Below are 25172 nucleotides of genomic sequence, written 5' to 3'. Positions count from 1 at the left end.
AAAACAATATAATGAAAAATCACATGGCACATACTATGATTTATGTAGAAGATTCTTCCATCAGTGTGAGTTCTTTCTTCCCATCCTGGCTATAATGAAGAATAAATTTCAATTATGTTTTCTGTATGGGCAGAAAAACGGCCTTGGTTCTATGGCTGATTTAATTCGCATATGCCATTCTTACCAGAAGATATCAACACCTTTATGACAATATTAAGTATAGTTGTTCAGGAACTACTGTATTCCAAAAACCAAAATGTTTGCGATTGCTGAGTTAGACCAGCAGCAGCTCGATAAACTTACAGGTAAAGGCCCCAGGTCACTGGAAGAATCAAGAGACGTCTTTCCTCTCAGGTGAGCTGGAATTTTCAGTCTTGGATCTTCCTTTTTTGGTAGAGTAAATAAAGAAAACAATACACACACACAAACTTTAAAATCAAGAAAGTCAGTCTGTTACTCTGTTTTCTAGTATCAACGGATATTTAAAATACTCTCTGATGAAAAGTCTACTTTTCTTTCACTTGCTTATGCTATGAAATAATAGGTACTCGTCTAAAATCTATCAATCTCAGGCTGCAATATTCAGTTCTCAGATCTTAAGAGCAAGATCAGCACTAACTCACCATCTCTCCCACAGAAAAACCATTCAGAGTATTTTGCCCGCTGTTTAGCGATTGTGTCACCACACAGGGCTCGTCTCGAAATAAAAACTGGCAAGAGAGCAGCACACAGAACTGGACCACATATTCTACGCTTTTCGGCACCTACCTGCGAAGGTGCTAATTCATTAATATTTTTGAAAGACAGGAAGATAAGCTCAGAAAGGTTATTATAGGAGAATCAGATTGTTGAAAGAAAGGACAAAATTTAACTTATTTGGGTCAATTTATATATCATTTTATGACTGTATTAAATAATTCATTAAATAATTTTAGTTTTATTTAGGTATGTTGGTCTTTTAAACAAATTAATTCATCAAAAATCTCTTCGTCTGCTGCTGATTTTCAGGAATTTTTCTATTAGCAGTAAACCAACTGCTCAACAACTTTAAGCCTTATCTTAAAAATACTGGTTCTACCGAGCCTCATAAGGTTTTTTGGGTATTAAATGAGATACGGATTCAAAAGTACTTTGGAACTAGAAAGCCTCCTATAAAGGGAAAAGATTATTACTAAGTATTCATAAGCATTCATGGCTAGTGAGTGGAAAACCAGACACAGGAAGTAAATATATCTCCGTGACAATCCATTCCAACATTAAAAATAGGCATAAACATACTGAATAGAAATAATACTGTTTAAGAATTCAACATATCTTTATATATGTATGTATATGTATAACTGAATCATTTTCTTTGCTGTGCACCTGAAACTAACATTGTAAACCAACTACACTTCAATAAAAAAATACTCAATTCTAAAAAGAAAAAATTCAACATATCTTTAAATGAAGACTAGGAACTGTAGGGTATGTTAAAGCGTATGTAAGGATGATCAAGAACTATACATAAGAGACTGTATATAAATATAAATTAGAGAGCGTTCAGGTTACCCAGGTGGTGGTTTTGGTGTTGTGGTCAATGAAGAAGGGCCTCCCATTGGGCGCGTGCCGGACTTCCCAGCCTTTAGGAAGGAAGCCTTGCTCCATTTCAGACAGCTGGGCCACCTGCTGCGCCGCCTCGCTCGGCGGGGCCTGGGGTGGAGGGCCTGCAGAAGAGCCCTGGCTTGATGGCAGCTGACTCGTCTCCACTGTAGCCTAGTGCATGGATTCAATCACGATATAGTGTTTAAGAGAGAACACACAAATGGCTGTGGTTAAAAAGGTGACTTAACTTGCAAAATGGAACACACATTTATAAACAGGCCTAAACACTGGAAGCTCATTTTTCTAATAAGGTGTTTCGCTGAAGCTTATTTTTGAAATAATTGGTAATTTCTCAGCTAATTCTTGAGTGGTAAGATGCTGATTAACTGTCAGTCTGCTGTGGATGCACATGACTGGAGAGGCCGAGTCAGTGGGTCTGTGCCCTGCTTGTAAGGCAAGTCACAGGGCCAGCTGGAGGAGGCTGTCTTTGCTCACCCAGAAGACTCACACAGAGCAGGAACCCCTCATCTATGGAAGTGGGTTCTTATGCCGGGCAGACAAAATGAATGGCAAATACCTACCACAGCAATTGATAATTGAGACGTCATATATTCACACAATGAAACATAAGGCAGTGGTAAAAAGAAACACTGAATCTACATATAGAACAACATAGACAGGGTTTTAAACCAAAGTTGAGCAAAAAAAAAAAAGATTTACAATTATACAATATAACATCTTTGCAAAATATGACACATAAACATAAATAATATTTTGCATCATTTAGTTCTCTATGTTATGTATAGAACAGGCAGGAAGACTACCCCACAAGCTCAAGCTGGTAGTTCTCTCCAGGTACGGGGGACCAAGTGCTTGGCTAAAAGGAATTTAGTTTTATCTGTAAGATTTTATTTTAAAAAAGGAAATGTCTAGAAACAAAAGTGGTGATTTGTTAATGGTGGTACGTTTGGATGTTAAGAAAGTGGGTATCTGCTGTATTATTCTCTGTACTTTTCAGTGTTCAAATATTTCTCAATACGAGAAATGGTGATAAGGTAAAATAAATATTTTCCTAAATGCTCACAAGGAAATATTACAAAGGACACTCACTGTTGCCAAGGACACGGTGTCATCATCACAAATTTCTTTGAGAGATGCTAATCACCATGATTATCTTTTAGCAAAATAATGATCTTAACCATTCAAATTACAGAATAACCCAGTGGACCAGATTACTGACTTTGTCCTCTTACTCCCAACTGGGCTTGTCTGACCTAATCACAAGCGGTGATTCATGTATGTTAGAGACCTGCAGGAAATGGCAGGCAATTAGCATCCAGCTCGTACTACAAAGGGACGTAACAGCTTCCATAGAAATATGTGACGGTTGAAATGATGTGAGAAAACAGGTTAACGGATGGACTGCAGGTACCTGTACAGTGGGCTTTGTCCAGGTAGTAGTTCTGCAGTTGTGATCCACATAATACGATCTTCCTCTTTCGTCTTGTTTTTCTTCCCAACCTGGCGGTAACCCAGACGAAGTAGGCAAAAGCTAAAGTAAAGAATAAAAGGAGAATTAAAGAGTAATAGGAAAGAATCCTTTTTAAAAGGACCACCAAAAGCTAAAGTAAAGAATAAAAGGAGAATTAAAGAGTAATAGGAAAGACTCCTTTTTAAAAGGACCGCATCCGTTTTTCACTGCTAGCTCTCTTTAAAATGAATCATGTTTTTAATCATATTTTAAAGTGTACAGCATTGCACTTAAAAAAAAAAAACTCAGGAGAACAGACTAATGATGAGAGTGTTAATACTAAAAACCCTGACAGTAATAAGAACCACACGCTAAGTGCTTTGACACAGACCATGTCATTTAAGCGCCACACGAATCTTAATGAGATAATTAAGATGAGTGGCCCGCTGGACTTAAGAGGAAACCGAAGCTTACAAAATGGAAGTAATTTCCTCACATACAACACTGCTAGTACGGAGCTGAGACCTGAACCCAGGTAGTCTAACTACAGAAGCTATGGCCCGTAGCTGCCAGGTCAAAAGTTACTCCTTCCTTCTTTCCGTGAGGGCTGGGGAGGGGCTGATCACTGTAGTTTATTACAAATGAACGGAGAGGTCTAGTTACCCAGGTTTACTTAAAATAGTCCAGGTCTGGCCTTCCTTTCATCTTTTGAACCAGATCAGACTCTTCAAGGCTTGGCCTGGTCCCCTAATGTGCCTTCCATATTAAGACGATCACCGCTGGTCTGTTCACTAGACACACTGCTCCCTAGACACACAGTGGGTAGATGTAACTGCGGACACTTACGATGAACTGTCAGTCTACAAAATAATGGAAGTCAGAGTTGCCCAGCTTTACCAATGTCCAGCAGCTGGTGAGCAGCTAAAAGGAATGTAGTAGATTTATCTCCACAATGGATTATCGTGAGCTGCTGTGACATATAACATGGACAAACCTCAAAAACATCGTACTGAGTGGAAGAGGCCAGACGCTTAAGATGGCATACTGTATGATTCCACTTACATGAAATTTTTACAAAAGGCAAAACAGTAGCAACAGAAGCAGATGAGTGGTCGCCTGGGGCCGAGAGGCGGTATTAAGACAACTTTTTGCGGCGATGGAAGAGTTCTTAAACCTGACTGTGGTGATGTTTGCACAACTGTACAAATTCATTAAAACTCATTTTTTTTGTTCACTTAAAAATGGGTAGATTCTATGTTCTGTAAATCGTATTTCCAGAGAGCTGCTTTTAAAAAAAACTCTAATCAACGCACTGCGAAGAAAAAGGCATGGAAATAGCTTTCCCAGTACACATGATGTAATCCATCGCTAGATTCTGCGGCTCAGCTGATGCACTTAAGACTGTTTCTTGGATGAGTGCCTGTAAGTCAATCAGAAATTCACCATTCTCTTGCATGGAGAACAACGACAAAGTACAGTGGGAGATAAAACAGGGGCCTCTGCTTAAGTGAGCTCCAGTTGAATGGAGGAGGCCAGACGGGGCCGTAGGTGAGAGGAAGGCTGTGGAGGGCATCCACGCTCCTGTTTATGGTCAATACAGACTGAGCCAATTGCACAAATGGGTGCCCCCTCCCTCCTTAGCACAGGGTCTGTGTCCCTCTCTTGGTGCAGAATCACCTTTTAAGAAGGATGAGCCACTCCCAGGTCAAGGACTTTTGAGTCTATGGCTTCCTATCCTGGAACTCCCATAAAATTGAAAACAATCTGAACTTTTCAAAATTAATATACAGACTGCCATTCAAAATCACAAACGGTTGGTGGCAAAAAAGTGAGATGGCCATTCCCAGCCGGGAAGTGAAATGGGCACAGACCCAGAACAGGGAGAGAGTTAGGAGATGCGGCAGCCCGTTTGGAAGAAAGAGCCCAGACGGGAATGAAGGCTGCAGAGGGGTCCATGGGAGGCTGAAGAGGCTGGGAGCCTGGGCCTCTTTTGTTGGGTTTAAAGAACAAGAAGTGGGGACCATGTAAGGAAGAGACAAACTCAAAACAATGAGAGTTGAGGCAGGAAGAGGATGGAGGCTGGGAGACCCAAAGGGAGTTGCAGTCCAGGCGTGAAGTTGTTAAGTCTAAGCTCCAGTCAAGACTGTGGCTGGAGATGCTACTGAGGGGGCGGCAGACGGCTCGGTGGCTTGGAGGATGAAGGGAGGGGGTGAAGGGGACTGACGGGCCCCATCCCGGCCACTGAGCCTGCTGACACCTGCTGACACACCTGCTGGAGTGACTGGCCCCTGATGGACCTTCAGGTGTGGGGCAGACACAGCTGCGAGACGCCGTGGGCTGCGCACAGAGCAGAGGCCACTGGACACTAGGGTCTCGAACTGGATGCTGCCTGCCGCCCACACAGTGCATCGCCCACCAAGCCCAGACGCCACCCACAGCCACCAGCACGCAGGGACTGGCCTTCTTACTATGGGAGAGACAGCGCTCCTGGTTTGGTCTTTAAAGGGCCCACCAAGCCCGCTTCCCCTCCCCCAACCTCATCCCCCAGAGCCCAGATGCTGTGATGGAGCAGTGCTAGGCAGCCAAATGGTCATATTCAGTGTCCCCCGTACCCCCTCCCCAGAAAGCTGCTAGGTTTTATATTTTTATTGAGGATTGAGGGGAGAGGATAAAACTCACCACAGGAAGTGTAGGCTGTTCCTCAAAAGTATAGGCTTGTAAGCTGCCTCTTCTGTTGGAATGATTCTTATTAAAAGCGAAAAAAGGAACAATAATAACGTTAGGTCTTTGGTTCGTCTTCGAACAGCATGTGGGGCGGCGGTGGAGGGGTACGATGGGGCAGAAGAAAGACCACACACTCCGCCTGCGTGGAGACTGCAGGGAGCTGCTCAGACAGGCTCAGCCCCAGGCCAACCTCCGGTGCACACCTCTCCCCCGACACCTAGACTGTCTCCTGGACGCTTTCTCTTCAGCGTCTAACAGAGAGCCCCTTATTGTGTCCAAAACTGGGTTTGGTTTTCTCCACCCACACCCACTCAAACCTGTTCCTCGTTGCAGGGGTAGCACGTGAGGCCAGCAGGTGCCCTCATCAGGTATCAATCACTCCCCCTTCTCCCCGTCCTGTCCCTGACAGCCAGGTCAGTCGCCAGATCCTATGCATTCTACTTCTTTACTAGTTCTCAAATACATTTCCCTTGCACTTTTTGGAAAAAAAAAAAAGTCAAGTTTTCATCATTTGTCACCTTGGCTGTACTGCAGCAGCATCCTAATAGATTTCCCCACTTTAAGATTTCATTGCTTAACTCTAATCTCCACACTACACGGTGCAGCCAGAGGGCCTTCTACAGGGTAGGCTTGATCATATTCTTTCGCTCAGAGCCCTTCGGTGGCTTGTTGCAGTCACTAGGATAAAATCTACAGCACAGAACACCACGTGAGTGAGCCTCCTGACGGCTCCAGAACTTCCCACCTCACTGGACATCCCAGATTACTTGTTTCCAGGAAATCCCATGTTCTTTCTTTCCTTGTGCTTTTATATGCACGCTGTTGTCACTATCAGAAATATTTTAATTCTGTTATTTAATGACATCAAAATTTATAATATACATATAAATTAAGTCAGAATAGCCACTGCAGTATGGTTTACAATAACAAAAAACTGTAAACAATCTCAAGTCCAACAAAGGAGACTGGAGAGATGGCTTAAGGGTTCCCTGCACAAGGGAACGATATTTGATTATTTTTCTGTTGTTGGTTTTTAAAAAGAGCACATCTTACTCTATATAGAAAACCCTAAAGACTCCACACAAAAAACATTAGAACTAAGAAATGAATTCAGCAAGGTAGCAGGATACATGACTAATATACAGAAGTCTATTGTTTCTTTACACTAAAATGAAGTATCAGAAAGAGAAAGTAAAAAAAAAATCCGGTTTAAAATTGCATCCAAAAGGAATAAACCTAACCAAGGAGGTGAAAGACCTATATGCTGAGAACTATAAAATGCTGATAAAGGAAATAGATGATGAAACAAAGAAATGGTAAGATAGCCCATGCTCTTGGATTGGAAGAATAACATTGTTAAAGTCACCATACTACCCCAAGCAATCTACAGATTTAATGTGATCCCTATCAAATTACCCAGGACATTTTTCATAGAACAAATAATCCTCAAAATTCATATGGACCCACAAAAGACCCAGAATTGCCAAAGTAACACTGAAGAAAAAGAACAAAGGCGTAATCCTCCTAGACATCAGACAATACTACAGAGATACAGTAATCAAAACAGCATGGTATTGGTACAAAAACAGACACATGGATCAACGTAACAGAATAGGGAGCCCAGAAATAAATCCACACACTTACAGTCAGTCAATCTTTGACAAAAGCGGCAAGAATATACAGTGGAGAAAAGACAGTCTCTTTGGCAAGTGGTGTTGGGAAACTCAGCCTCCTGTAAATCAATGAAGTTAGAACACTCCCTCACACCATATACAAACATAAACTCAAAATGGCTTAAAGACTTAAATATAAGACATGACACCATAAAACTCCTAAAGAGAACATAGGCAAAGCATTCTCTGACATAAACCATAGCAACACTTCCTTAGTTCAGTCTCCCAAGGCAAAAGAAATAAAAGCAAAAATAAATAAATGGGACCTAATCAAAGGAAACCATCAACAAAATGAAAAGACAACCTATGGACAGGGAGAAAATATTGCAGATGATGTGACCATCAGGGCTTAATTTCCAAAACATACAAATGGCTCATATAAGTCAATAACAAAAAAACAAACAACCCAATCAAAAGATGGGCTGAAGACCTAAACAGACATTTCTCCAAAGAAGACACAGAGATGGTCAATAGGCACATGAAAAGATGCTCAACGTTGCTAATTATCAGAGAAATGCAAATCAAAACTACAGTGAGGTATCACCTCACACCAGTCAGAATGGCCATTATCAAAAAGTCTGCAAATAATAATTGCTGGAGAGGGTGTGGAGAAGAGGGAACCTTTCTATACTGTTGGTGGGAATGTAAATTGGTGCAGCCACTGTGGAAAATAGCATTAAGGTTCCTTAAAAAACTAAAAATAGAGCTATCACATGATCCAGCAATCCCACTCCTGGGCATATAACCAGAAAAGATGAAAACTCTAATTAGTAAAGACCCATGCACCCCAGTGTTCACAGCAGCACTATTTACAATAGCCAAGACATGGAAACAGCCTAGGTGTCCATCAACAGATGACTGGATAAAGAAGATGTGCGTGTGTGTGTGTGTGTGTGTATAATGGAATATTACTCAGCTACAAAAAGAATGAAATATTGCCATTTGCAGTAACATGGGTGGGCCTAGAGATTATCACACTGAATGAAGTAAGTCTGACAGAAAAAGGCAAATATTATATGATATCACTTATATGTAGAATCTAAAAAAATTACAACTGAGCTTATTTACAAACCAGAAATAGACTCAAGGACATAGAAAAAAACTTATGGCTACCAAAGGGGGAAGGGAGGGGGAAGGATAAATTAGGATTATGGGATTAATAGATACACAGTACTATACATAAAATAAACAATAAGGATTTACTATATAGGACAGGAAATTATATTCAATATCTTGTAATAACCAATAATGGAAAGGAATCTGAAAAAGTATATATATATAAAAGAACCCCCGAAGCTTTGCTGTACCCCTGAAAACAGCACAATATTGTAAATCAACTATAGTTTAATTAAAAAAAAAAAAAGAGAGCACATCTATATTTACTGAAATGGTCCAATGTGTATGATACAGCATGAAAAAAAAGTAAGCTACCAAAAAGATAATCTCAGGTTAAAGAAAGATATATAAATATATGTGTGTGCATGTATGTTTATGAATATATAGAAAATGTTTAAAACAATATAGGCCAAACCATTAATGGGAATTGAGGGAGCATATTTTAGACGTAAGACTGAAGATTTAATTTTAATTTTATATGCCTCAATATTGTTTCAATGTTTTTCTTTTTCTTTTTTGTATCTGTTTCAATTTTTAACCATGACCATACAAGACTTTAAAAATAACAAATTATTTGTTTGAATTATTACGCACAGGGTATGAAATTCAATACAAAAGATATATGTCTTGCTCACCCTGTTCCTCCCTTCAAAAGCAAGCAATGCTACCAGTTTCCTGTTTTAATTTTCAAGAAATATGATACACATATTTATTCTCTGCCATTTAAATGATTTACATAGATGGCAGCACATCAAACACACTGTTCAGTATCTTGCTGTTCTGCAGTGAGCAGTATCTCTTAGGGGCTGTTTCATACATCATATACATTCAAAGACACTTGATTCTTTTTAATTGCTGCACAGTATTTCATTGTATGAATACCATCTATTACGTCTATAATTAAAAAAAATAACAGGAGGGAAGGGAATCAGATCTTATGTGATTTATCACCAGCAAATCAATGCAGTCTATCTTTTAAGTCTTTTTGACTGACCTTTCCCACTCCCCTGCCAAAAAAAAAATGAAATGAATAGAAGACAGAAGAGACAGGTGGACGAGAGAAGGGGAAGGGGGCAGGCACACTTGCTCCTGGATAATCACACAGGTATTGACACAGAACTGTCTACACTGAAGCTTCTTGAGGAAGGTGCTGAACAGAAGTCAGCAAACTTTTCCTGTTAAGGTTCAGAAAGTAAATATTTTTCTGTGGGCCATACAGTCCCTGTTGTAACTACTTAACTCTGTCAATGTGGCGTGAAACCAGTCACCAGCAATACCTAAACAAATGGGTGGGTTGTATCCTAAAGACTTAACCAGCATGCAACGTGCCTGTAGTCAGCCCTCCACAGTGACTGAGTGAAAAGAGGGGAACTCCAACTGGAAATGACCATAGGACCCTCAGATGCCTCTCCGTCTTCCATCAAAAAGATCTGCCTTGATGATACAGATAGATCAGAGAGCCAGCCACAGAGATCTCATCATGGCAGTGTCTACTGGAGCACTTGCCTCTGGACCCCAGGGACAGCAATTTTTATAGCAGTTGCTGGGGTGAAAAGATCATCTATCTCCCTGTCCAGCCTACATCAGCTCTTATTCACATGTGCGTTTGTGACAAGTGATATAACCGAGAAGCAGAAAAGCAGCCTGAACACCCAGGACCTGGCTTGGCACTTGGCACTTGGCAGCAGGATCCAGACAAAAATCAAGACTACTCTGTAGTCATGCCTGAACACAGCAAAACGTGGGCCCTGCCCAAGCCACAGAATACCAAATACCTCCCTATCCTGGCAAATGTGAGTGACCGCTGTTTTGTTTTCACTAATTATAGCTTTAGCCTTGTTCCAGATAAGATTTGAGATATTCAATGACATATTTCAAATCATTACGCTGTACACCTTAAACTAAGACAATGTGTTATCTCAATTATATCTCGATAAAACTGGAGAAAAAAGACATTTTATGTAAAAGTTAGATATTACATGGAATAGTATATATAATATAACATAATATAACATTCTGACGCGACAACAAAATCTAAGAGCATCTTCCTTACTGAGCTGGCTACTGGCTGGCCAGTGGCTGAATTTCCACAAATAGTGAGTCTGGCATTTAATCCTTCTGCAAGATGAGTCTGGACATCCACGTTACTCGATGGTGGAGATGATGGGAAGGCCTGATTGCCAAACATGTTGGCTTCATCTTCTCTTATAATTTCCCAGTTCTAAAAATGAAGAGAGTAAACTTAAGTCACACATACCTTCGTCTAATGCTATATGTCTGTCAACAAGAATAAGAAAATTATTTCTACCTCGGAAGACTCCCGATTGTCGACACTTTCTGTTTCCTCAGATATCTGCCGTCTGGTGGTAAAAGCACGCTGTGCTTGCAGCTGCATGTTACCATTCTCAGCATCTGTTAGGTTGTCCCTGCGTTAGAAATGTGAACGCCATCACTATGTCTGAAGAGAGTTCAAATGATAGTCAAAAATCCTGTGTTCATTAACAAAAATACCTATATTCGATCAGAATTTATTGTTTTGGGCCAAAGGCTGGTTCAACACGCACAGATTAAGCCATGGGCACACTGGTACCTTCAGAGTACTTTGCGGAGTTAAAATTTTTGTGAAAATGTGTAACGTGCCTGAGTGATATTTTCATTCATCACTGTGCCTAGGATAATGTCTCACATGTGTGGGCACTCAAAAATATGTGTTGAATGAATGAATACCTGAGTTTCATAAATAATTTCATTATATTATTATTTTGCCATGGTATTCCAAGGGTAAAATCTAAAGTAGTGCTGGAAAGTTCATAATAACAGAAGCTTTAAGAGTTACGTATACATCTTCATGAATTAGACAGTAACGTTTTCCAGAATTGATCTTAAGCCCAGAGCAGTGTCTCCCATGCATGAATGCAGAGTGTACGGATGCTGCAACTAAAAACTTAAGAGAAGCTTAAACTTAAATGGTATCTGCTTTTGATCATATACAGTCATGGGCCCATTCTGAAAAAAGATAGTAGGATACTAGTAAAGGCGCGCTGGGGTCTAGGAAAGGTGTGGTAAATCAAACCGAACACCCTTTCCCCAGTCATTCATTAGTTATATTATTTTAGCGAGTTGTATACCATAAAATAAAGAATTTGGTACAAGGATTTAATAACAAAATTTTTGTTAATTTATTTACTACAATATAAGTCCAGGATAGTCAAAGACCAGTTCTTACTGTACTGTTGCACAGTGGTCCTAAGAAAATGCCTCAGACATTTTTTCCCCGAAAGAACTGATTTCGGTTGGCTGAAAACAACATCAGCCACAGTGAAAGAAATGTGATTCTGCTCAAGTCCAGCTTGCCACCATACCGGGGTATGCAACAGGGCAATTTGGCAGAATTTTATAGTGTCTTCAGTTTTGCACCCTGTATGGCATTCTACAGAGATCAATGCTTCTGTGACATGAAGAACTTGGCATCACTGATTTGCTTTGGAAGGATCTGAGGACAGAAAATATGTACGAAAGTGCCTGGACTATAGCAGACACAAAATACCAAAGCCAAAAATTAGAAGATTCATAAACAAATAAGAAACATTTTATGTCTGTGTCAAGAAGTAGAAGACTAAAGGAAGACTTTGTAAGGCTTATCAGGAAGAAGTGGAAGGATATTTGATAATCAATATGAACAATGGGAGGATCTGTCAATGTATATTTACAAATACACAGTGTGATGATAACAAAAGAAAAATGTCACTGAGGAGACATAAATTAGAATACCTCAAAGGTCATTCTGTCCTTGATCTGTGTACAGTGGAAATTATGTATATATTGACCAGAAAGGCAAATGAGTATTTAACAAAAGAAAGACCTTGTTATTGAGTCTTTTATATTTTATAAATAACCTATATTTTAAAAATAATTTACTGGAGAAATTAACATTCCACTATATTTTAGTAACAAACTACAAAAAGTCTCCAAGATTTTCTAAACCAGTCTGAAGAGAAAAATGTACCTTTTGTGGCTGCATAATAATTAAAAACAAATAATTCACCATCTCTTAAAATAAAGAAGCAGTTAGAAGGTGACTCAAATAATTTTTAACATAATCAAATCATTTTAAAGAAGAAACAGGTAAGATAGCATTTTTTAAGCCCTGGGCCATAAAAATCCTAGTATTCTTACAGTTCTGGGATTCCCATACTATTACAAATCCATTTGAGCCATGGGTCCAAAATGAAAATTAGTGGTCAAACGTATTCCGATTATAAACATGAAAGCCATCAGCACATACTGAAAGGTTGGTCTTTTCCACTGTGTTCTTCTAGATTCATGGTTTACATAGTAGGTCCTTCCAAGAATATCCTGTCTCTCTTCCCATCCTGGAGGTAGAGGAGAAGGTTCTTGTTGATGCTGCAAATGGCAAGCAGCATCCGGTTGGTCCAAAACTACCCAGCCAGGCTGAAAAACAGAACAGTAACAATGAACTCGAAGCTTAATTTCTTTAATCTTATAAATTATGCTAGAGGCAACTGTAAAAGAGATTTAGCATATCCAGTTCCAGAAACTATGCAAAGACAGAACTGGCACATTGTCAACTTTTAAGACCATAATATGAAGATTTTATGATAATGAAGATTTTATGATAATGAAGATTTTCAGTTTGCAAAATGATTACATTTAAATTTTACTTGAAACTGTTTTAAATTCTTTCAGGTAAGGTTTTAAAATACATCTAATAGAAGAAAATGGGCAGGGAAAACTTTTAAATAAACAAACAACATTGGAAAGCCCTGAGAAATTGAGAAGCATAGTTTAGACTAATGTAATCTTATGCTATTCTCTACATTATAAACAGGGATCATGTCTTATTAGACATTGTCTCTCCCATAGAGAAAGAACCTTGTTTATGATGGAAATATATAACTCTCTGAAACCTAAAAAAACTCACTGGCTGAAGGTCAAACACGTAGAGGTGTGATAGGGAAGGGCAAATGATTCAGAAATAATTGAGAGATTGAGAAGTCATTATGATTCTCTGGTCTGACTTTTCTCTTTCCCCTCTGGACCATGGAAAGGCATTTTGGTCAATTAATAAACAGCCAAAGAAAGAAAGTTTTGTTTTGTTTATATGCTAGAAAGGCACTGGAAATTTCCTCTGAGACTAGCAAGGGGCAAATACACAAAAAACCTTAGCTAGGAAAAAGCAAGGAATTATTTGAAAAGGGTAGTGAGGGTTAATGACATGCTTTTATACAAGACACATAACAGAAAAGGCAGTCAGTAAAAGTTCTGCTAAATACTGATATAGTTAGAAACCATAAATAAACTAGGGATGAAAACTTAAAAATTCTCCTAAAGGTATACAAAAGAAGACCTGAGTAAATGGAAAGACATAATACGATCTTGAAAGATTTAATCTCACAAAGGTGTCAATTTTCCCCAAGTTAATTTATAAAAGTACCAAGATTTCAATAAAACTACACTGTGGGTTTTTTTTTAAAATAGCAAGACAAGGCAATTCTCAGGTTCAAACAGAAATAGAAGCAAGCAAGAATAGTCAGTACAATTCCAAAAAAAAAAAAAAGAAGAAGAAGAAGAAGAAGAATGAGTGAAGATTAACTTTGTCAGATAAAATATACCATAAACCACAATTACTAAAGCTGTGTAGCACTGGTACATGCAGAGACACACAGCTTAATAGAAGTGGAAAGCTCAGAAAGAGACTCAAATCTATAGGAGTTTAGCATATGATACATTTCAAATTTGTGGGAAAAGAGTTGATTTCAGTTGCTACCTCATACCTTATATCAGAATGTCACAGATTGAGCAATATTTAAAATGCAAAAAGGAAAAAAAAATGTAAAAAGGAAAACCAAACTGTATTAGAAAAAACCTTGGGATATCTAAAAAATATATTCTAAGAGTGGAGAAGTATGACACCAAATCCAGAAAGCATAAAAGAGACTGATTTGATTATAACCCCCTAAATTTGTACATGGCAAAAATTACTAAAACGAAGTTTAAAAATGACAAATTAGGGGTACCAATGGTATTTGGTTCCATAGATATAGCTAAACAAGAATTTTCTTAGTATATAGTCTTTTTTCCCAGGCACTTGGGATCCAGCACTAGAGGACTGTTGTGTGCCAGCCAGCAGACGGCTTAGAAGATGGAAGAGAATTCTTCCATGCTGGAGGGCTGAATCTAAACATGAAGGGTCAGGGAGAAGAGCTGGGAAGAAAAGAAACATTTTCTGGCAGCAGGGAGAAAAGGACGGGTTTCTGCAGCAAGGCTGGTCTCTTTGGCACGCTCCAATGGGAGGGTTACAGGTGGAGGTGGAACAGAAGACCAGGGGTAGGAGAGAGGAAGACAGACAGAATTATTCAGGGGAAAGGGATCTGGAGGGGAAGTAAAACTGACTGCCTTTCTTCTTACCTTTTCTGTGGGAACTGACATCATGTTAATTTTGTTTCTTGCTTTTTATTGTCCAAACTTCACTCTCTCCCGGTTTCCTCTCCCCCCTTACTTTGTCTCTCCATCTATGTCTCTATCCACCTTCCTTCTCTCTTTTTCCTTTCTTTTAAGTGATCATGGTATAGGCTCTATATACCTAAAAATTAGTCTCATATATACTAAATCAAATTTTATTTCCCTGGTCTCAATTTCAAAAGCATGAGAGTTGAATTTTTACATTTCATTCTCTTGGAAAAAAAAAAAGATTAATTTAAAAAATGTCATTATTTTTCTGCAGATGAATAAAATTTATTAATAAAAGGGTCCTTACTATTGCTGTAAAAGACTGTAAAAACATTCAGAGCTTGGAATATGGTACCAGAAATAAATTTTTTAGAATTTTCTTAAAGATTTCTTCTCAAAGGTCTACTTATAGAATTTATGTTACCTACGTAAACTTGCAAAGGGAAAAAAACTAGTTTAATTAAGGGCCTATTTTTAAAAAAACCTGTTTCAGTTAAACGAGGAAGTACAATTATAGATTTGAACATTGTTCAGAAAAAATGAGTTTTCATTTTTTTGTATAGAGTGCTTCCCTATTAAACATGTATCAGTTAATATCATTCACAAAATAATTTTCTACGCATCAATATGTGTCACTTAATTACAAACCTCAGTGCAACTGCCTACAATTTCAGGGAGTCAAAGAGGGTCAGAAAGAAAGCATTCAGAGCTATAGCAAACATTATATTGTATGGTAATCATGTAAAATACAGACAACTAAACCTGAAGTTACAAGGGGTAAAAATCAAATATTACATAATTACCTATTATAGTCACACTTTATCCCACTAAGGACTACACACTGCCTGAGAGTGAGCCTCTTTCGAAAACTACAATTGTTTTCTTTAAATGGTAGAATTTCATATATTCAGTCACCAACTAGATGTCAAAGACTAGGCTTCTCTGCTCATTAGCTACACAGAAGATAAATAAGCACAGATTCATGTGTCTGAATTCTGAGGGCCTTTCATAAATAAACTCCTACACGCTTACATCTACTGAAATTATAAGGTGCATTTGGAGGGAACTCAAACATCGAGACGTGAGACCACAAAATGCAGCGAAGCAGCTCTACCCACAGAAACTGCCCTGTGAATGAGGTACCTGTGATACGTGTGTGTGGGCATAACTTGGAGCAGGTTACCAAATAATGAAACGCTGTTAAAATTTTTTTTAAGTTACTAAATAGAGAATTTTCTTTCTTTACAGCAGACACCCTTCATTTCAAACAGAAAATTCCATTGTGCAGGATACCCTGTGCACCAAAATCCCAGGGAGAGAAAATTCTACTCAATAAATGTATAAATTTAAAAAAAAAGATTATTACATGATAAATCAGAGAAAAACTAAAAAGAAAAAAGTAATCAAATAAGGGAATTAGACTTAAGCAAGGACACCAAGTTCTTTGATTGCCAAAGTAAGGGCTGACTACAGTCTCTGATTTAAAGAAAAGAAAGTTCTGGGGGAGGGTTTAAGCACGGGGTAGAGTGGGTGCTTAGCATGCATGAGGTCCTGGCTTCAATCCCCAGTACACCTCCATCAGAAAGAAAGAAAGAGAAAGAGGGAGAGAGAGAGGGGGAGGGAGGGAGGGAGAGAGGAAAGAAGGAAGAAAAAGAAAGAGAAAGGAAGGAAACAAGGAAGGAAGGAAGAAAGAAAGAAAAAGAATTCCCCACAAAGTAAAATCTCATTAGTGTATGTAAAAAATTCCTGTTGCAAAAACACTGCTTACTCTCAAGCTTTCTCTCTCAAGACGCATACACGTGTGAGGCAGAGCACAGCCCTTAGAAAAACCCCAGCAGACCTTCAGTCAAAGAGGCATGCCTGCTGAGGAAAGCACACATCCCAAACCTGCCACAGCAGACCGGTACCAATAACGGTGTGCCTTCAGTCAGTGCTGTAGAATACGGTGTTATCTTTTGAAGATAATGTCCCTTCAGTGGGAACCTCAAGGGGCAAATGTTTTCATCGCCTTTTCGGATCATGAATTTTTGTACTGGAGGAAACCCTAGAGGTCACCGGGTACAACCCTCCCCCTCTGCAAATGAAGAATCTGAGGTTCAGAGAAGTTCAGACTAGGATTCCAGGCTCCAAATGCCCATCCAGTTCTATTCCAAATACACGCTATCTGCCTCTTCTTCACTCACTGAATGCAGGTGGGTCTGCCCAAATCCTTGACTTGGACTTCTTCCCGTCCTGTCACCCAGGAAGACTGTTAAATTTGATTGGCTCCCAATAAATGTGGCCTTTTATTAGATCACTTGAGTTCTCTCCCCTTCCCCTTAGTCTCCTACTTTCCTGTGAGCCCCAGCCCACCCCAACCATGATGGGAAAAGTCACAGGAATCACATTTCATAAGAGTTTCTAATTAGTAGAGCCTCCTCAAAATTTCCATATATTTAACTTACAAATACTAAACTGTATTCTTACTTTAATGGAGGGGGAGCATGACATGGTTTAGAAAACTGGAAAACTAGAAGAAGTTAATGACTTAATTACAACAAATGCTTTCATTCATAAACACTGTATTCTCTATTCCCTCACCTTTAAGAATGCCGTCAGTAAGGCCAGTCATTCTACAGAAACATCCTTAGAGGAAGGAAATGCTTAACAAATGCTTGGGTAAAATAAACAAACGTCCAGGTAAGTAAATGCTGCCCTCCCCCTTTTATTGGGGTAAAATACACATAACAAAATTTATAATTTTAACTATTTTTAATTGTACAATTCAGTGGCATTAAGTACATTTATAATGTTATGTGAGCATCACCACTGTCTAGTTTCAGAAATTTTTCATCATCTCAAACAGAAACTCTGACCCATTAAACAATAACTACTCATTCCCCCTTTCCCTCAAAACCTGGCAACCACCACACTCCTTTCTGCTTCTATGAATTTGCCTTCTTCAGATCAGGTAAGTAACTTTTATTGCACATCTTAACGTTATTGAATATTTTTTCTTCAGAGAATAGAAAATAAAAAATTAGATATTATTTTATTTTTAGTTTAATCAAACATTTATAAAGTCTCACCTCTAATTCCTCAGCCTGTTCGGTGTTATCTTCTTCGGAGCCACTGGTTTTAGGTAAATAAGTCATTTTCAATCTCAGATAACCTTTAACTCTTGATTTGTTACTGTGGAAAAGAAAATAACAATTCACAACACTTTCACACTAGGAAGAAAAGCACTCATTTAGTAAGAGTTTATCGCACGCTGACTCGCCAGTAGAGGAGATTCAAAGACAAATTGCAGTGTGGAAGATATTTGGGAAAAGGAATAGATGTGGAGAAAAAGGAACATACACAAATAAATAATTGTTATGAGAGAAATAAGGAACTAAGGAAGTCTAAGTGCAAGATCAGAGAGAACTTGAAGGAAAAGTTGGCTTCGGAGTTGGGGCTAGAAGACTAGAGGGGATTTTGATCCGCGGCAGTGAAGGCAAAGGCATGATGAGTGGAGAAAAGAGCGAAAACAATGAAACAGATGGGAAACCTGGGATGTGGTTAAGGAAATGGCAGTAGTTGAATTTGGCTGAACTCAGGACACATTAGGGAGGTGGGAATGGTCCAGCTGATGGGGTCCACGTGAAACAGGAGAACTTTTAGATTTTATTTTGCATAAGACTTCGGGGCTAGGACAAGGCACCCTCAGAGATGTATTTTAGGGATAATAATCTAGCCATGTTGTATAGGATGAGAGAAAAGTGGAGAGTAAGGCTGGATGGAAAACTGTCTGGAACCTACCGCCTGTCTGTGACAGCTGTTTGAATTTGTCATTCATTAATTGACCTAATATAATTTCATATTATATCTTGTGTCACCTCTTTGAATAATGAGTTGTCTAAGCTCAGGGTTGCTGCTCAGTGTATGTACATGTACATTTTTGAAAAGCCTGTCTTTCTTAAGCTTCTAGCTGGGGACCTAACTGTCTACTGCTCCCACCAATTCTAGCATCCTGTTCACTTACAAAGCCCTTACTTGTCCTAGCTTATAGTTTTTTGGGGGTGATTTTTTTTATAGATTTCAGTTATGTAACAAGACATCCTTTGTCTTTCTAGCCCTGAGTCTTTATCTTTTATCCTGTCTTCAAGGATTACTTCACCCACCCCCGATGTCTCCTTTCATCTTTTCAGTTATTCCTCTCTACACAGTTCTCATGGATTTGGAAAGTGCACCTTTCCTGAGTGATCAATAAAATCCCTGATGCTTATTTCTCAGGCCACTCATGTGGCACAGGACTCCATAGTTACGGGGGTGTGGTGAACACTCTAACTTGTTTTAAAGGATGGATACAGAAAACTCACTCAGATAATAGTTTATAGAAGAGTCTCTCTCTATAATGACAGGCCTTATTTTTTCTTTCCAACTCGATAATAAGCCTGTGGGTTTGGACTTAGTGGTGCTCAAAAAAACCTTAAGAATGTAGTACCTTTTCTATTTGAATAAAGTTCCTTCTGCACTTGCAGCAGTACTCAGTGCAGAGAGAAGATGTAAACTGTTAATAGTTTTTTGAAGATAAAGATATCAGAAGCATTTGACAAATTGAAAAGCAGGTTACTACAGCAACCAAAGAAGAAATACTTGGTTATTCTTGGTATATAGATGTCACAATCAGTTCAAAATTAAAAGAAGAAAAGAGACTATATTGCAAGACTTGTATAGAAATTAAATGTGACTTCTTGTATAAATAGTAAATACTAATGTAGTCAGAGAGCACTGTCCCCTTTATTTTGTTTTAAGAATTTATATTACAAAAAATACTTAAAATTTTCTATTTAAAAATGTTAGTAGTTCTCAGATGATGCTTCTTAACTGCATTTTCTAGTTTTAAGAACAAGACAAATACTGTTGTTTCCACGGGTTCTTCCTTTGCTTTACTCTGACCTTTTTGACAGTGAATCCGCACACATCTTAACTAGAATTTACCTGATTATGTGGTACAGAAGATCAAAAGGAGTTTTATTTACAGCTTAAACTTAAAAATTTTGACAAAAATCAAGTAATTCAGTTTAGGAAAATGGAATTATGAATATGCTATTTGGGTTTTAATTTCCAGTCTTTGCTCATGCTATTTTCTGTAAATATTTGTTTTCTGAAAATACCTTTTTTTAATGAAAGTATGCAAAATGTACTTAGGTTTCCCTGAAAATGGTTTTGTGTGTATCGACTTAGGTTTCCCTGAAAATGGTTTTGTGTGTATCAAGTTGGATATTTGAATTGATTGAAGTTTGTGATTTTTTTTAAAGCACAGTATGACAAAATTACATACACTGTAAGGTATAAAATAAATATAAAATAATGACAAATTTCATTCTTCTAGTCTGATAAATACTAAGGTAGGGAGACAAGTCTTTCCCAAAGGGGTATGATCACTTTCCTCTATTTCCAGAATTTCTGTACTGTGCATATATTACTTTCTAATTAGAAATAGCAATGAAGCTTTTAAAAACAAATATTTAAGAGTAGCTTATTTACAGAGGCTTAAACTTTGAATTTCCAAAGAGACTACTGTAAGGTATAATGAGATAAAAAAAAACTTAATATCTTATTATTTTATATTTACTGACCTTCTCGGGTGAAGAACAAAATCCTTAAAGGTATATGGTCTCTCCATTCTTGGATTTTCTGTCTAGAATAAAACAGTGGGTTTTCAAGATATATCTATAACACCAAAAATATACACTTTTCAAGAATATTCATGAACTGTGACCTCAGGCATCATTGAAGTTAGAAGTGAGAAAAAAGGAGCTTTAGCTTATTAGACGTCACACCTGGTAACCTGACAGTGCGTTCACTTTTCTGCACTGTAGGAATTGCCACCAGCATCACAACTCGGCATAGAACTAGTTGAGGAGGCGTGTGTGGAGCCAAAAGGAGGGTAAAAGCAAAAATACAGTAGAGAATGGTTAGTGTGTTTGCACCCAAAGGAAGAGGGAATTTGTACAATGCCAGCAGAATGGCATGGTTAGACCATTAGAGACAGTTGCAGGAGAACAGAAAAGAAAACAGCCTGGAAAATAAGACTGGATTAAATATATTATTAAAAGTTTGCAATGTCTGAAGGCTGTAGAGACAATGCAGATCTGAAAAGACTGATATGGTAAAGAAGTATCACTTCTCTTATCAAGTTCAGCCACCCTTTGTTTTTATCATCCTTTACTTCTCTGTTGCATTTTGCATGGTTAACTACCCATCCAGTCTTGAAATTCTTAAATTCTCCCAACAACACTTTACTTGGTTCTTTCCTGGTTTCTCCTGGTCGGTCTTCTCTTTCTCCTCTGACAGACCCACAAAGACTAACAGTCAATGTCTGGCCTTCCGTGCTCTCACCCTCTCATTTGGACAGCCCATCACTCTCAGAGACTCTGTGGTTATAATCTCAATGGTGATAACTCTCAATCCTTCCAGACCTGTTTCTCAACACACTTTATTTTTATATCTGTCAGTTGCTCACTTTAAGCTTTCATTTTTTCCTGCTTTCTGTTGAAATGCAATATGGCCAAAAAGAAACTTAACATATTTCAAAAAAAAAATGGCTTCCCTCCTACCCTCTCTACTTGAGACACCACCCTTATCTCCCAAGTTCAACTTGTATTATCTTTACTTTTTGCTTATTTTTTTCAACTGGAGTTCTGTGTCAAAAACCTGGACCAATGATGTTTTGTTACGTCCTGAATGGTTCCTGAATCTGTTTTCTTCTGTTGCTATATGCTTGGTCCAGATTCAGTTTCATGTCCATATTGTTGTAAACAATCACACTTTCCTTCTGTGAGACTAAGCTCTCCCCATTCTAGTTATTCAATAGAACATCTCCAAACTGATCTTCCTCAAACAATGCTTTCATGACGTCAATCAACTTCAAGGGCTGTTTCTTACTAGGGTTCATGTAAGGGAATCTTGAAAATAAAATTAAAATGGAAAATTGAGAGGAGTTTTTAGAAAATAATACACTCAAGAAATAACAGCAGTACACACTTTACAAATAAAATATTTACATTTACTATATTGAGCTTCTGTAAGTATTTATTAAAATAAAAAGAATAAACATAAAAAGTAAAATCACGAACATCTATACCAACCGGTAATGGATAAAGGGGAACATCCACTTGACCTAGGAAATCATCTCTTGTCTACAAAAGAAAGAAGGAAAAATAATATTAGTAAAATGCTCAATCTTTTTGGAGGATTTTAATGAGCTACTGTCATCATTCACTAAAAATGTAGGCTTTTTTTCTGTTTAATCCTATGAAGTATCAATGAAAAAAAATCAATGGAAAATAAAAGGTAATATTGTACAACTTCTGGTAATGGCAGAATAGAGTATATTAGGTTAATCCTTTTGCACATAATTATGTGCTCTGAGAAAAACACAAAACAACTATTTGAAAGTACCATCGAGTGACCAAAACAAGCAGAAACTGGAGGGGAGTCAATCCTTGAAAGAAGGAACTGTACCGGGTAGGAGTCCTATTCACGTGGCTTTTCACCTGGCAGTACTCCACGTGGTGGAATGATTGGAACTTAAAGGGAAATCTGAAAGGCTACTCATTTGAGTAGCTTGAAGACCTACTTTGAAGTTAACAGCATAACTGGAAAGTAAGAAAGAACTCCCAAAAGAAAGAAGAAACAAGAGTCCCTCCAAATCTATATATAAACTCTACCCAAATTCCTAGCTGATTCCTAAACTGCATATGTGAAAGGCAACAGCTGAAAGGCTGAAAGACTCAGCACAGATTTCAGTTGATGTTCACTTATCAGGAGCTAGCATTTGGAGTTCAGCTAAGTTAACAAAAATCAACATTCTTCAGGGAAAGATAACAAAATCATCATCTTCATCATGTGCCACACACCCTGTCCAGTATACACTGAAAATGACTAAACATGTAAAAAAAAAAAAAAAGAAAAAGAAAAATATGACCCACTACAAGAGAAAAAAAGTAATTAATAGAAACTGACCACAAGATAAGCCAGATCTTGGAATTAGCAGAGAGGGAAATTAAAGCAGCTGTTATTAAGATGTTTTAAGAATATAAAAGGAAAATAAGATCATAATGACTGAATGAATGGGGAATCTCAGCAGTGAAATGGAAGCTATAAAAGGGAATTAAATGTATATTTTGAAATACATATACAACTGAAAAACAGAATATTTGAATTAAAGATCAGTGGATGGGCTTAACATATGATTGAAAATAACAGTGAAAAGTTCTGTGAACAAGAAGATATATCAACAGAATTTATGTAATATGAAAAGTAAAGAGGACTCGTGGAAAAATATAAAGCAGTCTAATATATGCGGAAGGGGAGTCCCAGAAAGATAGGAGACAAGGAGGGAGGAAGGGAGGGAAAAAGATAAAGGAAAGAGAGAGAGAAAATTATTTAAAGAATAAAGTCATCATCTTCCACAGTGTTGACATCTTACGTAACCATAGCACAATGATCAAAACCAGGAAAATTACTTCTAGAGGAAATATTAACTTTTATTTATTCAAACTTCTATTCTTAAGCTTTTTAATCGTAAAAAAAAAAACCCCTATACACATAACAGACAGTATTCTGTCAGATATTCTGTCATCCATAATCTTTATCAATTTAAAGTAACTTATGAAAACCTTGACCCTCCAATCTCAGTTCCCAGAGGGAACCAGGGTCAACTGTTCCATAAACTTCTCCCAGATTTTTTCCTGCATGTACCACATACCACAATTTTTTAAAAATTGAGGTATAATTGACATACAACATTATATTAGTTTCAGGTGTACAACAATATGATTCAGTATTTGTATATACTGCAAAAAAATCACCATAATAAAACTGGTTAACATTGATCATCATACATGTTACAGACTTTTTTCTTGTGATGAGAACTTTAAAGATTTACTCTCTTAGCAACTTTCAAACATGCTATACAGTATTATTAACTAGTCACCATGCTATAATTACATCTCCACAACTTAATTATTTTATAACTATTAAGGTTGTAGCTTCTGACTTCCTTTACCCATTTCTCCCACCACTCATCCCTTGCCTCTGACAACTACCAATCTGTTCTCTGTAAGCCTGTTTTGTTTTGTTAGTTAGTTTGTTTTTAGGTTCCACATATAAGTGAGATCATACATTATTTGTCTTTCTCTGTCTGATTTATTTCACTTAGTATAACGCCCTCAAGGTCCATCCATGTTGTCATAAGTGGCAAGATTTCACTTCTTTTTACAGCTGAATACTATTCCATTGTGTGTGTGTATACACACATACATTCATATATAAATATGCATGTACATATATTACTTTTTAAAATACATTCATCTGTTGATGGACACTTGGGTTGTCCCTATAGCCTGGCTATTGTAAATAATGCTGCAACGAATATGAACCTTTTCGAGAGAGTGTTTTTGCTTTCTTTGGCCAAATACCTCAAAGTGGAATTGCTGGATCATATGGTAGTTCTATTTTTAATTTTTTGAGGATCTGCCATACTGTTTTCCATAGTGGCTGTACAAATTTATATTCCTACCAACAGTACACAAGGGTTTCTTCTTTCTCATCACTTGCCAACACTTGTCATTTATTGTCTTTTTGATAACAGCCATTCTGACAAGTGTGAGATATCTCACTGTGCTCTTGACTTGCATTTTCCTGACAATTATTGATACTGAACAATTTTTCGTATGTCTGTTGGCCATCTGTACATCATTTTGGAAAAATGTCTATTTATATCCTCTACCCATTTTTTAATCGGATGGTTTGTTTTTCTGCAATTGAGTTGTATGAAAAATCAGGAATAATATTAACTAATCTACAGACCTTACTCAAATTTCACCAACTGTCCTGCTAATTTTGGTCCAGGGTTCAATTTAGGATCATACACTGCCTTTAATAGGTATGTTTCCTTAGTTTCTTTGAATCTGAAAAGTGTCTCAATCTCTTTGTCTTTCATAATCTTGACATTTTAAAAGAGTAGTGGCTAGTTATAGGATACCCCTCAATTTGGGTTTGTGTATTGTTTCTTCCTGGCTGAATTTAGGTTATGTATTTTTTGCAAGAATACTATAAAAGTGATATTGGTGCTCTTTTCAATGCACTGTGTCAGCAGGCAA

At 37.7% G+C, this 25172-nt stretch overlaps 1 protein-coding gene across 2 annotated transcripts in view; it reads right to left on the bottom strand.

The window, feature by feature from the left end:
- Positions 1 to 25172, bottom strand: part of NEDD4 (NEDD4 E3 ubiquitin protein ligase) — a 113225-nt gene that overhangs the window by 15818 nt on the left and 72235 nt on the right. For both annotated transcript variants that reach the window (XM_032481127.1, XM_006179886.3), the window contains 11 exons: positions 22155 to 22205; positions 20643 to 20704; positions 18108 to 18210; positions 12854 to 13020; positions 10877 to 10994; positions 10622 to 10789; positions 5735 to 5800; positions 3017 to 3136; positions 1552 to 1755; positions 304 to 384; positions 35 to 89 (listed from right to left, as the gene is read on the bottom strand). In XM_032481127.1, coding sequence (XP_032337018.1) covers positions 35 to 89; positions 304 to 384; positions 1552 to 1755; positions 3017 to 3136; positions 5735 to 5800; positions 10622 to 10789; positions 10877 to 10994; positions 12854 to 13020; positions 18108 to 18210; positions 20643 to 20704; positions 22155 to 22205 — 1195 coding nt within the window. The remainder of the gene's footprint in view (positions 1 to 34; positions 90 to 303; positions 385 to 1551; positions 1756 to 3016; positions 3137 to 5734; positions 5801 to 10621; positions 10790 to 10876; positions 10995 to 12853; positions 13021 to 18107; positions 18211 to 20642; positions 20705 to 22154; positions 22206 to 25172) is intronic.

Source organism: Camelus ferus, chromosome 6 (genome assembly GCF_009834535.1).
Source record: "Camelus ferus isolate YT-003-E chromosome 6, BCGSAC_Cfer_1.0, whole genome shotgun sequence".
NCBI classification, from domain to species: Eukaryota; Metazoa; Chordata; class Mammalia; order Artiodactyla; family Camelidae; genus Camelus; species Camelus ferus.
This window is presented reverse-complemented; position numbering and strand designations above follow the sequence as displayed.